The 13,615-nt window shown below is 31.1% G+C and overlaps 1 protein-coding gene across 1 annotated transcript in view; it reads left to right on the top strand.

The window, feature by feature from the left end:
- LOC113404602 (uncharacterized protein) overlaps positions 1 to 13,615 on the top strand; it is a 71,474-nt gene that overhangs the window by 23,639 nt on the left and 34,220 nt on the right. The window contains exons 3-6 of the mRNA XM_064218261.1: positions 2,174 to 2,343; positions 2,682 to 2,785; positions 5,259 to 5,461; positions 12,914 to 13,011. Of these exons, the coding sequence (XP_064074331.1) occupies positions 2,174 to 2,343; positions 2,682 to 2,785; positions 5,259 to 5,461; positions 12,914 to 13,011 (575 nt within the window). The remainder of the gene's footprint in view (positions 1 to 2,173; positions 2,344 to 2,681; positions 2,786 to 5,258; positions 5,462 to 12,913; positions 13,012 to 13,615) is intronic.

Genomic DNA, 13,615 nt, shown 5'->3' with positions numbered 1-13,615 from the left:
TAAAAAATATAAAATTATATATTAATATATAACCTACCACGAAATTTACTGTAATTTTTCGATAGGAATCTACTTGATTTACTATTTGTATAGATTTTAATATATAAGTCCCAATTTACGATCGACAAACCCATCGTAAAACTATGAAATTAGCTGCACATCAATACTCTTCAATTTATTGCTAAATAAAAACGTCAAATAAAGTCAGTCACAACAGGTAATACGATAACATAATTAATACTAAGATCTATGTTAAAAAATCAAGATAAGGAACCCTCAGTCTCGGCCTATTCAAGCTTAACCGGTTTTTTGGGACTTTGGAATTCAGTAGCGCGTTGACAATGTGTTTTTATTAGCTACTTATTATTGACCACGTCGTCGTGGAGTCCTTATGCTTTGTTGTGGTGACACACATCATTTTGATTTGTAAATATTTATGAAGGTTTTATATTTTATGCCGCTTTCTCGGTAAAGATTATAAGATATGAGATATACTTTTAAAGTATAAGGTAAGATACGAAGGCGGCGCGGCGCTGCCGTATCGTGAATAGGATTTACATATAATGAAATATATATGTAAGAATCATGAATACAGGTAACCGTTTTGAGAGAATTTTGTCGATAGCAAAACATACATATTTTTTTATTAAGTAGTACCAAGTCCGATCAAAATCCGAGCTTATTTTGTAAGAAGTATGAAGTTTTATTTTGTACATTAAGTACAACCTTATTAAATATATACATTCGATATCCGACCTACTATAATAATTACTAAGATATGTAAAAAGTTTAAATGGTAACTTAAATAATTGTAATTTAACCTACAGTACTTTCTTACGTTCATACAAGATTTGATAAATTAATTCAAAGTTCAACAATAAGTTTGACAAATACATTTTAAAATCATACAATGAATTAACGATAAAAATCATGATTTTATATTATTTGTACATTTCAGTTGTTGTTCTGCTTTACCATATATTGTACTAAAACCTCCAAAACGCTCTTCCTCTTTTAATGTATATTTATAGTTTCCTCCTTTGTTAAAAGAGGTTTATTCAATTCAAAAATGTTGGCAACAAAAATGTTTGCAACAAAATTAGAATAACATATAAAACATCGGCGGAACTGAAATTAGTCAATTACTTCTGCCTTTTATTGCCAAGATATAAACAACCTTTTGGCATTAAATAATAAAATGACGTTACTTTTCTCGTCACTCGGCGTTCCGCAAGAACTCGCTTGATAACAATAAATCAACCAGACTATTAAAGTCTGGACCAATTAATGGAGATATATTTATAAAACCCATCGATTTTAACCGATTAATTTATTGGACATTTAAAGAATCGTTTAAAGATTCCAATTTAGGCACCCTATAGTGATATCGTTTTGATTTGTAGTCATAATATGTTTTGTATAAATTATCTTGTAAGTAAATAGAAGATTTAGCGATCATCAATTAAAATCTTTAAGATATTATTTTGTGCAGAAACATAATACGTTTTAATTTTTCCATTATTCAATTTGACATCGTTTATTTAATAAAAAACTACTAACTGACTGATTCAAAATGTACGGTTAACAAAAAAAAAAAATTAAGATTTGAAATTTTAAACGAAATTGTATTCGTTGCGAAAAGATTTTGCAAATGTATTTTAAGGGTGTGCTCCTCACTCAATCGACTAGGAGAAATGTTTCTCTCATTAGAAAATATGGCATAAATATGACCAGTATACGCGTGTTGCGTGTGCGCTTAAAATAAACATGATTTTTTCGGCGGAAACTTAAGTTATGGCGATACGCGATATTGATGCGTATAAACTTACAGGTTTCACTTTCTGACATTTCGCGATCATGTTCTGCGGTGAGCTTTGTTCTGAATAGCTCTACTTATACTGTACATATTATACTATATATATATTGTAGTTATATTTATATATAATTTGTACTATATATATCGTATTAATAAATATATAAATCATTACACATAGGTACATACTTTTATTTAATACAAAATTTACATTCCAATACAAGACGAAATGCAGTAGTTTCAGTTGAAAATTTACACAATTTTAAACAAGAACAAAAATGAACACAATCATTAAAACAATAAATATTTTATTTAATACAGACGCTAAGAATTGGTAATTAAGTCTAATTTTGTTTGCAGGTAGAGCCAAGCGGCTCGGCGTCTCTCGGGGCCGCGTCCAGAGCGCTGTTCGTGGAGAAAGTGAGGGCCTCAAACGCGGCCTGTCAAGCTGGTGACTTCTCCACGGCCGTTGCCTTGTACACAGATGCCTTGACCTTAGATCCTGCTAACCATATACTATATAGCAACAGGTGAATAACATTCACTTTCTCCATTTGCATAATATTCAAGTTAAAATTAATATTTATATAAACATTTTTATAAATTTTGAAGCACACAATATTATTTTAAATCATGTCTAGTCTTGTCTCATTTACTTTTACTTTACAAGATATCTAATGCTAACATATTTTTTACTTTAGAGAGTTAGAAATCTCTATTTAAAGACTGGTTTTTTGAGCACTCAATTTACCTAATTATTTTTTGTGTTTAAGATATCATATTCTTTAAAACATTAAATAGGACTAAATATGACGACCAATGCTAATATCTATTTTTTTATAATATATTTACGTTTTATTTTATATAGATCAGCAGCGAGGCTTAAACAAGGACAGTTCGCAGCCGCACTCCAAGATGCTACGCGAGCTCGCGAACTCTGCCCGAATTGGCCGAAAGCCTATTACAGACAGGGTAAGATTGGAAATTACTTTATAATTTATATAGTCATATTACTTTTACATATAAAAATAAAAAATCCAACAAATGTATTAAATGTAAATAAGTGACATTTAAAAGGTTTAAAAAAACTTTTGGTACTTTCTGAACGCCATAGAGATAACAACCGCCATCGATTCGAAAATATATAAATATGCTAATTATCTTCACCTTAAAAAGAAATCAAAGTACTGATATATACGCCAATTAAATTAATAATACTTGTTGAACGAAATTGCGTATTGTTATGTGGAGTCGTTACGCTGCGCCTGCGCCTGCGCCGGTGCCGCGATATCGTGAAAACATAATAATATCACATAATGTGTATTGCGTGCAACTTTCTGATTTTTTTTTTCTTTGTATTCGCTATTGTGCGTCTATTTACCGTATTACATTTTACATAACATTTATTTTAATTATGTAAATTGTGAAATTAAACAGTATATGTTTTCCAGTTAATACCTTGTTACAGTCTAATCTAACATTTTCTTTTGAATTACTAGCTTCCCGGCTTCTCGCGAGTATAATAAGAATATATTTACCACTTAAATTAAACTAAAAATATAAAAAAGAAATTCTTGTTCTTTTCGGCTAGGATTTTTGAGACTCTCCGCTCCTTTGCTATAATATGCCTGTATTACACATATAAACTTTCCTCTTGAATAACTGTATTCATTGATGAAATTAGCATTAAAGTCCGTCACGTAGTTTAAAAGATCTCAGTTTACGGACGGCAGGAAGTGATTTTATACTATTTAGATGAAATTTGTTCAAAGAAAGCGAAGCTAGTTTAACAACTAATAATAAATAGTACATTATTTCATATTTTTCCGGTGCTAGTCAGAACATATTAACATGTAATATTTATATTACATTTATATGTGTAATATATTTGTATATTATTCAAAAAGTTGTAGTACCGCCTTCGTGTATTTTTTTGACTATTTTCGCCATTAGAGTTTTTTATTAAATAAATTAAAATAATAACTAACGTACAGGTACAGGTAAGGTAAGGTAACAACTCAAGTAACCATTAAAACGCGCATTTCCTTGAACACAACCTCATTATTTATAAAATTATAACGGGTTGTATATTATACATTGTTTATAGCAAAAAATTCTAAGTACAAACATTACGCACATTTCACTATAATCTGGAGCAGTACAGAAAGCGGAGGTAATGACCACTTATCAATCTTCCGGTGTGGGCTGGGTCGCGTTATGGTTTCAAGCAATTGTTTTAGTTGATCTCAATGTGTCAGGTTTGAGCTATCTGTGTTAACTCTTAAGGAATAGCATACTTTGTAATATTCAACAACCAATGCCTTTTCTAGAAAGCGATTGAGCTACCACATAACATAAAACATAACATAAACAGCCTGTAAATTTCCCACTGCTGGGCTAAGGCCTCCTCTCCCTTTGAGGTGAAGGTATGGAGCATATTCCACCATGCTGCTCCAATGCGGGTTGGTGGAATACACATGTGGCAGAATTTCGTTGAAATTAGACACATGCAGGTTTCCTCACGATGTTTTCCTTCACCGCCGAGCACGAGATGAATTATAAACACAAATTAAGCACATGAAAATTCAGTGGTGCCTGCCTGGGTTTGAACCCGAAATCATCGGTTAAGATGCACGCGTTCTAACCACTGGGCCATCTCGGCTCACACTATTTTAATATAACTTCTATTTAAATAGTCTTAGAATGTTTTTATTCAGCTTCTAACTTATAAACGATTTTTAATTGTTTGTACATTTTGTATTATCATGAATTTTCACTCTTTTAGGGAGTGCTTTAAATGAGATTTTTTTAATTATTTTTTATTCATCTTATATAATAAAATTAAAAGAATTTATATATTCATTAGTATTCTAGACTGTATCGTAACCTCCAAATTTGTGTGCCGAATTCAGCTCAATGTTTCAAATTAAGCTCAATTCGTTTGAATTGAAACCGGTTTAAAAATCACTTACAATATAACTAATATATATACATAATATGTATGTGAAGTTATATAAAATATTGTAAAAATGTAATGAAAAATAAATGATTACTATTAAAATTAAGAAACACGACTGCCCTGCCAAAAACGAACTAAAAAATTTATAAAAGTATAGTAAAACTCGGATGAGGTAAGCACTCTAACTACACCTCATATATCCAAATTTGTTCAGGCACATCAAAGTCATGGTGCAATGAAGAAACTAAAACATTACACAAATTTTTTGGGCAGTCGTGTAATAACCAAACCCAAATGTTACCAAAAGTATTGCAAAATTTGAAATTTATTGATTGCTAAATTTATTCCAAGTCAAGTTACCTGTCCAGTAATTAATCAATATTCTAAAATATTTATCATATTTCAATCTATTTGTGTATTTTCTTCGTGATTAATTTATTCGTATTCTACGATCATTTTTTGAAGCGAATGTTATTTAATCTCAAGGCGTCGCACTCCAATGCCTCGGTCGTCACGGCGAGGCTCTCGCGGCCTTCAGCTCAGGGCTGGGAGTGGAGCCTTCATCGCGGCAACTATTGGCAGCCCTCGTGGAAGCTTCCCTCAAGTCTCCGTTACGAACCACCTTGGAACCTACATTCAGGCAACTTGAAGCTATGAAATTGGATCAATCACCATTTGTACTGATATCGGTAAGTTTAATTCATTCAAAGTTTTTTAAGCTAAGAAATAAAATGATATAGTCGTAAATCAAAACTAATAAATGAGCTGTTTTTTTTTTGTAAAACCTAACTGAAAACCTTACTAAACCAATATACATTAAACTTATAAAATTTAAGACTATTAACGTGACAAAGAGATTTCATGTTTTAGCATCTATGTAGTTTTCAATACGTTTGTTTGTCCCTATCATTTACTGGAATGGAAAGCATTTTAGGTAATAATTATATAATAACGCAATGTTATTATTTTATGACTAAAACCATACTAAGTTTCTGTTTGTTTTTTTTTCTGTCATGTTTATACCAAGTTTGATTAAACTTCGTCCGATTGTTATTCCTGACACGTCCACCGAGACTTTTAATATTTTTTATAAACTGTTTTTTATAATATAATCTCCGACGCCGCTTGTTTTAAGAGGTTTTATTATTTTTTAATGTAGCAATATATACAGTATGATTGTATATTCATCATATTAATTGGCCACGTAGAATATTTCAAGCCATTTGAATTATAAGTTTCTTACGTTTACAATATTAATTTTTAACAAAATTTATTACAAAAAAAACTTTAACCTCTAATTTGTGTATTATGTTCGTGTTCCTTAGCTTTAAGAAAAAAAAATCCCACACTACATCTTTTACTTTTCACATGATGACAATCACTCAATTATCCCACAACCACGATTCGTTCAAACGTTAATTTTGAAATAACATTACTAAAAATTTTAATCTTTGTAATATCAATGGCTAGTTAAACTCTAACGTTTCTTTAGAACTAATAAACCTGTCAATATCTCTTCAAGGCTCATCTTTCGATTAGTCTCATAAAGACATCATTGTTTAACTTTACATATTTTTAAAAGTAGTATTAATCATATCTACGGTGGATCTTTTGATAAATTGACAGAGAAACAAATAACGTATGATTGCATAAAGAAAAAAATATATAATAATCATAATATTCGTAAAATTCAAATGGATAAAAAATTTAGATTGGATTCAACTTTAAAAACACAAATGCTTTTTGTTATTTTTGTTAAAAGATTTTTGTCTTAAAAAAATATACGCGTTGTTTACGACAGTATTCAAAAATGATTAGGATATATTATTTAATGAATCATCATCGTACTCCAGTAACCGATCGTTTCTGATTTACAAGTGACGAGCCGTTAACGTTGTTTCTATACATGAGACTTCGAAAGTTAAGAAACGGCCCTCTGTGTTGAACTTGATTGAAACGAGCGGAAATACATCTTCCAAAACGCATCTCGTTAAGAAGATTAAATTTAGTACATAACAAGGTCACTGACTTGCCTGGATTTGAAGCCTTAAATTATTACGTTTTACGTTGTCTCAACTTGGCAATACACTAACAAATTCAGCCCATTTTATAATAACAAGAAACAAATAAAACGTTTAAAATTTGAGTTTGAATTGGTAATTTAAATTGAAAATTAAAAAAATAAATTTTGTTATTACATAAAAGGAAAATTTATTTTCAGAACAAAAAAAAATACCTATGATTCATAAATGATTAAGGTCTCACAGTCAAATCAATCTGCTTATTTACAATCTAAATCATCTAAAGTACAGAGGATGACTAAAGAGTATTTTAAAATTCTTCTGTAATATATAATCACTATTTACTCGTCCCGGCTTCAAACGGAAATAAAGGTATACAACTTTTTGATTAAAGAAAAAAAACAAATAAAAATACAGAATTGAAAATATTGTTTATTCAATTAGGCTCATAAAATCACTTTTGAATCATCATGTCATTGTTCAGAAAGCACATTCTACCGAGAAGAACCGGAAAGAAGCTCAGTAGTTACTCTTTTCCACCATTTGAATTACGGAGTAAGTCAGTAAGATACAATAAAAGAAACATTCTAGTTTTTTCCGGTTAGGAAAGTTAAAATTCTCGGCTTTTCTCTACTATAATATGCATGTATTACACACATAAGTCTTACTTTTGATTTACTCTGTTTTTTTTAAGTGAAAACCACTTTAATATCAGTTGTGTAGTTTAAAAGATCTAGTCTACAATCGGCGGCAAGCGTCTTTTTTACTACGTACATTGTAGAGTGATAAGTCCATTCTATGTAGATTAAAGTCATCTGTAGCCTCAAAATATAAATCTATTGTTTTAAACACAAATTTGTTGGTGATTACGTTAAGGCAATCAATAAACCCTTTGGTTTAATATATATTATATAGACTGCAAATCGACGTGAGGTAAATTAAAAACAATCTCCTATTGTTCATTCAAATATTCCATCATATACTTGTGATTTGAAATTGTTAATATAAACCCTTTAATTAAATCGTAAACTTAGCGTAATAAAACTTGGTACAGTTATATCGAAAGTGTAATTTCTGTTCTATAAAAACTTCGCTATAAAAGGCAGGTTGGTCCTGAAGGATTGTAAAGATAAGTTGTATAAATGTTTATTACTTTGTTGCTGAAGTAAATATCGTAAATGCAATGAGCCACTTTGTGATCATTAATGCTTTTTATACGCAAAAACTTTAACGTTTTAAATCTCTCTGTGTTTACGTAAAATATTTGACAACAACAAGAGCTGCTTGTTAGTTCAATTTTGTATAATAATTCTCTTGAACTTTTTTCGATATTTATTTATTGTATGTATATCTCCTTCCTATAAATACATGAAACAGTATGTAAAATATCGTATTGTAGCTAATTAAAAAAAAACACACACATACACACGTATATAAATATTTCATTATTACAATTTTAGATTGCCTGCTTGTTTCGTATACAGGCTATAAGCCTGAATGCACATGACGAAGTAGCTATTCGAAAGTAACTATGTATGTTACGCTTTCACGGCTGAAACACCGAATTTAATTAAATTTTGTATGAAACAATATTCAACCCCGAGGAACGATACTTTTGGTTTTACCTTTACTTTTGGTTGTTGTTACCCAACCGCTAACAACTAATTCGATTATAAAAGGCAATATTTTTCACTATTGATATTTGTCCCTTACATATCAAATTGATTAGTTACAGTCTGTTAGTGTACCACTGCTGGGTTAAGGCTCTTCTACACTCGTCTAGAAGGCTAAGAGTTAATTTCACCACACTGTACAAACGCGGGTTTGTAGATACAGATGGCGCACGGCGGCGGATGGCTGTGTTGATTTTTACCGTAGAGATCGAAATCGATTATAAACACAAATTAAACATACGAAAATCAGTAATTAAACAGAAGCGTCCTTTAGGACCGCCTAGCGATGTAAAAAGTCGCAGGATCGAACCTGACCCCTGATACTAACACGAGCTTTAGGCTTAAGTGGAGGAGTAAATAGGAATATTTATAATTCCTTATAAAGGGGAATTGCTACTATAAAAAAAAAAACATTAATGCTTGCACGGTTTTGGACGCGCAATCTTCTTTTTAGATTCATGTGTTGTAATCACTGGGAAATCACTGCTCTCATGCTATAATAGGTACTCACTGGAGACGAGTTTATCAGCAACATCAATAGCCCCTCAGTGTTAACTTTATCCAAAATGAACCAAAGAAAATACCATCGTTATTTTCTTTAAAAAACGAACGTAAGTATGCAGTGAAGTGGTATAAAGTAATGTGACTCGTGAGACCGCTGTCGAACCGTCGAATTTAAGTTTATTTAAACCTCATTTAAACTGTCACCGGCCCGTTTAAACATCTGATACTCCGCTTCAAGTAATACCGACCGCTTACGACCACGTTATTTTATATATATCACTTTTTTGTATATATAGATACACGCAAAAGATTGTAATTATACAGTTAATAAAAACTATACATATTATGGTACGAAGAGGTCGTCGTAAATCTTTTATTACGAAATAATAACATAAGTCATTAAAAAATCGGACTCTTGTAAAAACCTTATATTTTATTATACGTTTTATCACTGAACATCAGTCTACATTAAGTCAACAATCCTTACGAGGATTATTTAAATAACCCACACTAATAACATACAAACAAAGAAAAGGAAAGCAAAACTCAGCTCGATCGTTGTAACTGGAAGGCTTTAAGAATTTTGCATTGCGCGCACCATTTGCATACATTCCACCGGCCGTCGGACATCTGAACATTTTTCGGCGCATTTAACGGGCAAACAATGGGGCTGAGTGATCAAAGCACCATAAATACACGACCCCCGCGCATTTACATACAATCTGGACGACAGTTGATAGGCAGGGAGACGTGAATGGTCAAAATGGAGGCTATTTCAAAATGGCCGTTCTTATATCCACCGGAAATTTGAACTAAACAGTGATTCGATTTTGTTAGCTATACGGCTAAACAAGTGTTGTGAAAAATCATTACACGATACTGTAGACAAAAATAATTAGGCAAAGATTTTATGTTTTTAAACCCGTTCGTCGTAACAACTTCCTCGGCATTTGTTGGTTAGACTTTTATTAATTTTTTGCTTTAACACTATTATTTTTTTATCGCTCCGACACATTATAGTAGGTATTCATTATATTGCATCGGCATTAGATGGCATAAATAAGGTAGATGATTATTACAGCGATTAGATTCAGGTATTTGTATTTCGGCAATCCTTTGTTATTGATCTGACTTTTTGCTCTTATCCGGGTGTAACAAATGCATTTTTTGTTAACCTTAAAACCACGAAGGTGTTCGCTATTATAAGGGACAAAAAAAGCATATAGAGTATTGAAATAATCTTATAGATTGTTTCATACACCATTTAATTCATTCTAATATATAAAAAAAAAAAAACAAAAACTTATTTTAGAGCTCAAAGTAGTTTTTAATTAAGAAATATGTATGCCAATAAACTAGCACATCTGTATAGTATATTATATGTATATATATAAATAGCTGCCTCTCCAGAGGCCGACTTGGTCTGATAATATCAATGGGGATTTTCAATTAAAAATATTTTCTACAACAGCCCGAAATTTGGAAGTTAGGGTTATTATATGCTTCCATGCATCTATTTTAACAAGCTCATCCCCCGCAATTGTTGTAATGCTACATAATTTCGATATTTATATTTATTTATGGTATAATCTATAGCTTTAAATAATACATTGTGTGTGTTCCATAAACATTTCGTGTGGCTTCAAATATACGCTATGCTACTTCAAAGTGGCAATCAGATAAAAGACATGTATTTTTAAAAATTCGCGTCGCTTTTTGCGGTCGACAATGATACTCAGATTCGAATTTCTGTGTATTAGACCGTTATTATATATCGTTTAAACAAGTGAATTATATTCGTCGGGACATCAAAAGTCATCGGAACACAGCAAACATTTTGTGCGGTTTTTTTTTTTAATGAGTCATATAAATACGGATACCTTGCTAATGAGGTTTTATTAAATCTTTGGATTCGAGCGTAAATTTCGTTTTATTTTTCTGTCATCGTTCTAGAAGTTCAATATCATATTTACATTGACAATAGGGATTCGTATATTGATTTATTTTTACAACAGTATTGTATGGATTTCAAAATAGGCACAGATATTTAAATTTTAAATAGATTTAACATTTAAATATAGTTAGATTTCTTATTTAGATTCAGTAATTGAATAATGAATATTTGAATTAATCGAACTAAAGAAAAATGAATTATGTTATAATATCTATGAGAAACGAAATTATTATATTATTTAAATTAATTTTATATGTAACATATATTGATAGATAGATTATATTTAGATATAATTTAATGCTCTTTTCTCAAGAACTACAAGTATAATTTGAATAATTATTTTTGCGTTAGACAGTAAATTTATTGAGGACGGCTATAAGCTATATAACTCTACATTACGACCGCAAAGAGTCGAGCAGTAACCATAAACGTCAACGAAAACGGCAAGCTATATGAGACAGACATATATTAGCTAAATCCAATTTTAACGTGGTTGAACCCGCGTGGCAGAGATAGTAAAATAAAAAAAAATTGTAAGAGGAATGTGTTTACAAAATGTATTGTGATATTTATTTCTCGACCCGTTTGAACACGCTTAATTTACCGATTTATTTTACCAGTGGTAAAAACGGGTAAGGCTTTTCGTCAGTCTGGGTTATTATTATAATAATAAGTTATCTATTTCGATTTGAATAGCGAGTTAGCCAGTAATTGTACAATTGTTTATCCCTCGGTTGGAGGTTATTGACAACGTTCGGAGTGGCTTACGCGTCTTACAGTATTTAAAGATCCATGTGAGTCAGCTAGCGTAACTACAGACACAAAGAGCCTAACGTTTTAGTTCCCAAGGTTGTTGGCGTAGCGATGTAAGGAATGGTTAATATCTCTAACAGTGCCATTGTCTATAGGCAGTGCTGACTTACCATCAGGTTGTTCATTGCTCGCCCGCCTACCTATATCACAATTGACACGATAAAAATAGACATCATGTTTATATCTAGAAACGAAAAAGGTATTAAAACGATATTGCCATATTTATTGCAAGGGAATTTCCATATTAAAATTTCACCTGATCGATTTTATGGACATGGCAGCCAGTGTAGTAAATCTTTTTTTATATAAAATTATTCAATGGGTTCAGTATAATATTATGGTGTACTCGGTGTGAGTGAATCTGTGCAAAGACCACGTGGAAAAATTACGTATTTACAAATACTCATGAAGGAGAACATGTAGTCTATTTCAACCAGAAGAAGACTAAAGCCAAATAAACAACATTTGACATCGAATTGACGCCATATCATTGGTCGAGCTTGAATAATCTATATTATTAATTATTGCGAATAAAATCCGTTTTAAACTTCGACGAAACTGATAAAGGAACTCTGGAAGTAAAATTAAAAGTGCAATAGCGTTGAATTACAAATAAAGATATATTAGCCTAGAACTGTTAGTAGTGCACAATATATCTGAGCTATTAGCAAATCGCATGGCAAACGTATATCTAAGGTTTGTTTATCCTTATTTTTTCTTCGATTGGAATAGACCATAGTTAGGAAACTACTTACGAATGAAATAACCACTAATCATTTTACAGTGATGTCTTCTCCCTGCTTTTGTTAGTTTAACGGTCTGTTAATATAAATGATATGACGTCACTCTCCTCGTATCTACTCTTATTAAACAGTCTTTGTCTCGTTATCTCCTTAAAACTGTTTTTGTATTCGGTGTTAATCTCATCCGTTCGTAATATCTAATAATGATATTGATACGATTTTTTTATATTCACATAGTAAAAAAATATTAGTATTGCGTTTAAGAATATTATTATAGGTTTTAAACTTTAAATTGCTTTTGTATGTATTTTTGTACTATTATATCTCCTGAGGTAATCTCATTTCCATAGAAAAGTTTTCGTACCAGAAATCGGGCCAGATTTCCTAATAACCTATTGTTTATGTATAGTAAAACAGAACGCATTTTTGTCAGGTTGTCGGTCAAGAACTGTTAGCGGCAGGCCAGTACCAAGCCGCAGTAACAGTCCTCGAAGCAGCACTGAGAATTGGATCTTGTTCCCTAAAATTAAGGTATGTTTTTGTACATTTGTTATATTTCGATCCTAAGATAATATTGTATTATAGTAATTGGATATTATAGAATAAAACTGCAAACATAGAAAAAGTCAACTTAATATCTGTTATTGTTAAGTAATATCAGCGTACAATATTTTTATATACTAATTATATAATGCGTTATTCGTTGTTATACGACGTTTAATATAATTATATCAGTAACGCTAAGTATCGGTATAATCATTATGTACAATAGCTTAGCGAAAATATTGTTAATAAAGCATGGTCTCCACGAAAGTAAAATTGGTAACTTTTAATTTCACAATGTGCCTTATTCCGTTTGGTAATATTACTTGGTCACAAAAATTTTGGGTAAGTACCTTGAGCCAATAATACCTATAGTGTGTATATATTTGTGGATTATTCCAAACAGTTGCAAACAAAGAAGCTGCCAATTATTTCATTGATCCTTACCATTATAAAGTTAAAACGTTACAAAAAACCCTAATTCTCATTAACCTTATTACCTTTTAAATGATACAATCGACACAGCGCGAATAAAAGTGGCTATTTAAAACGGCTCCGTGATCTGGTTCGGGTGTTTTTTTTTCTCACTTAA

The sequence above is a fragment of the Vanessa tameamea genome, chromosome 21, assembly GCF_037043105.1.
Source record: "Vanessa tameamea isolate UH-Manoa-2023 chromosome 21, ilVanTame1 primary haplotype, whole genome shotgun sequence".
NCBI lineage: Eukaryota > Metazoa > Arthropoda > Insecta > Lepidoptera > Nymphalidae > Vanessa > Vanessa tameamea.
This window is presented reverse-complemented; position numbering and strand designations above follow the sequence as displayed.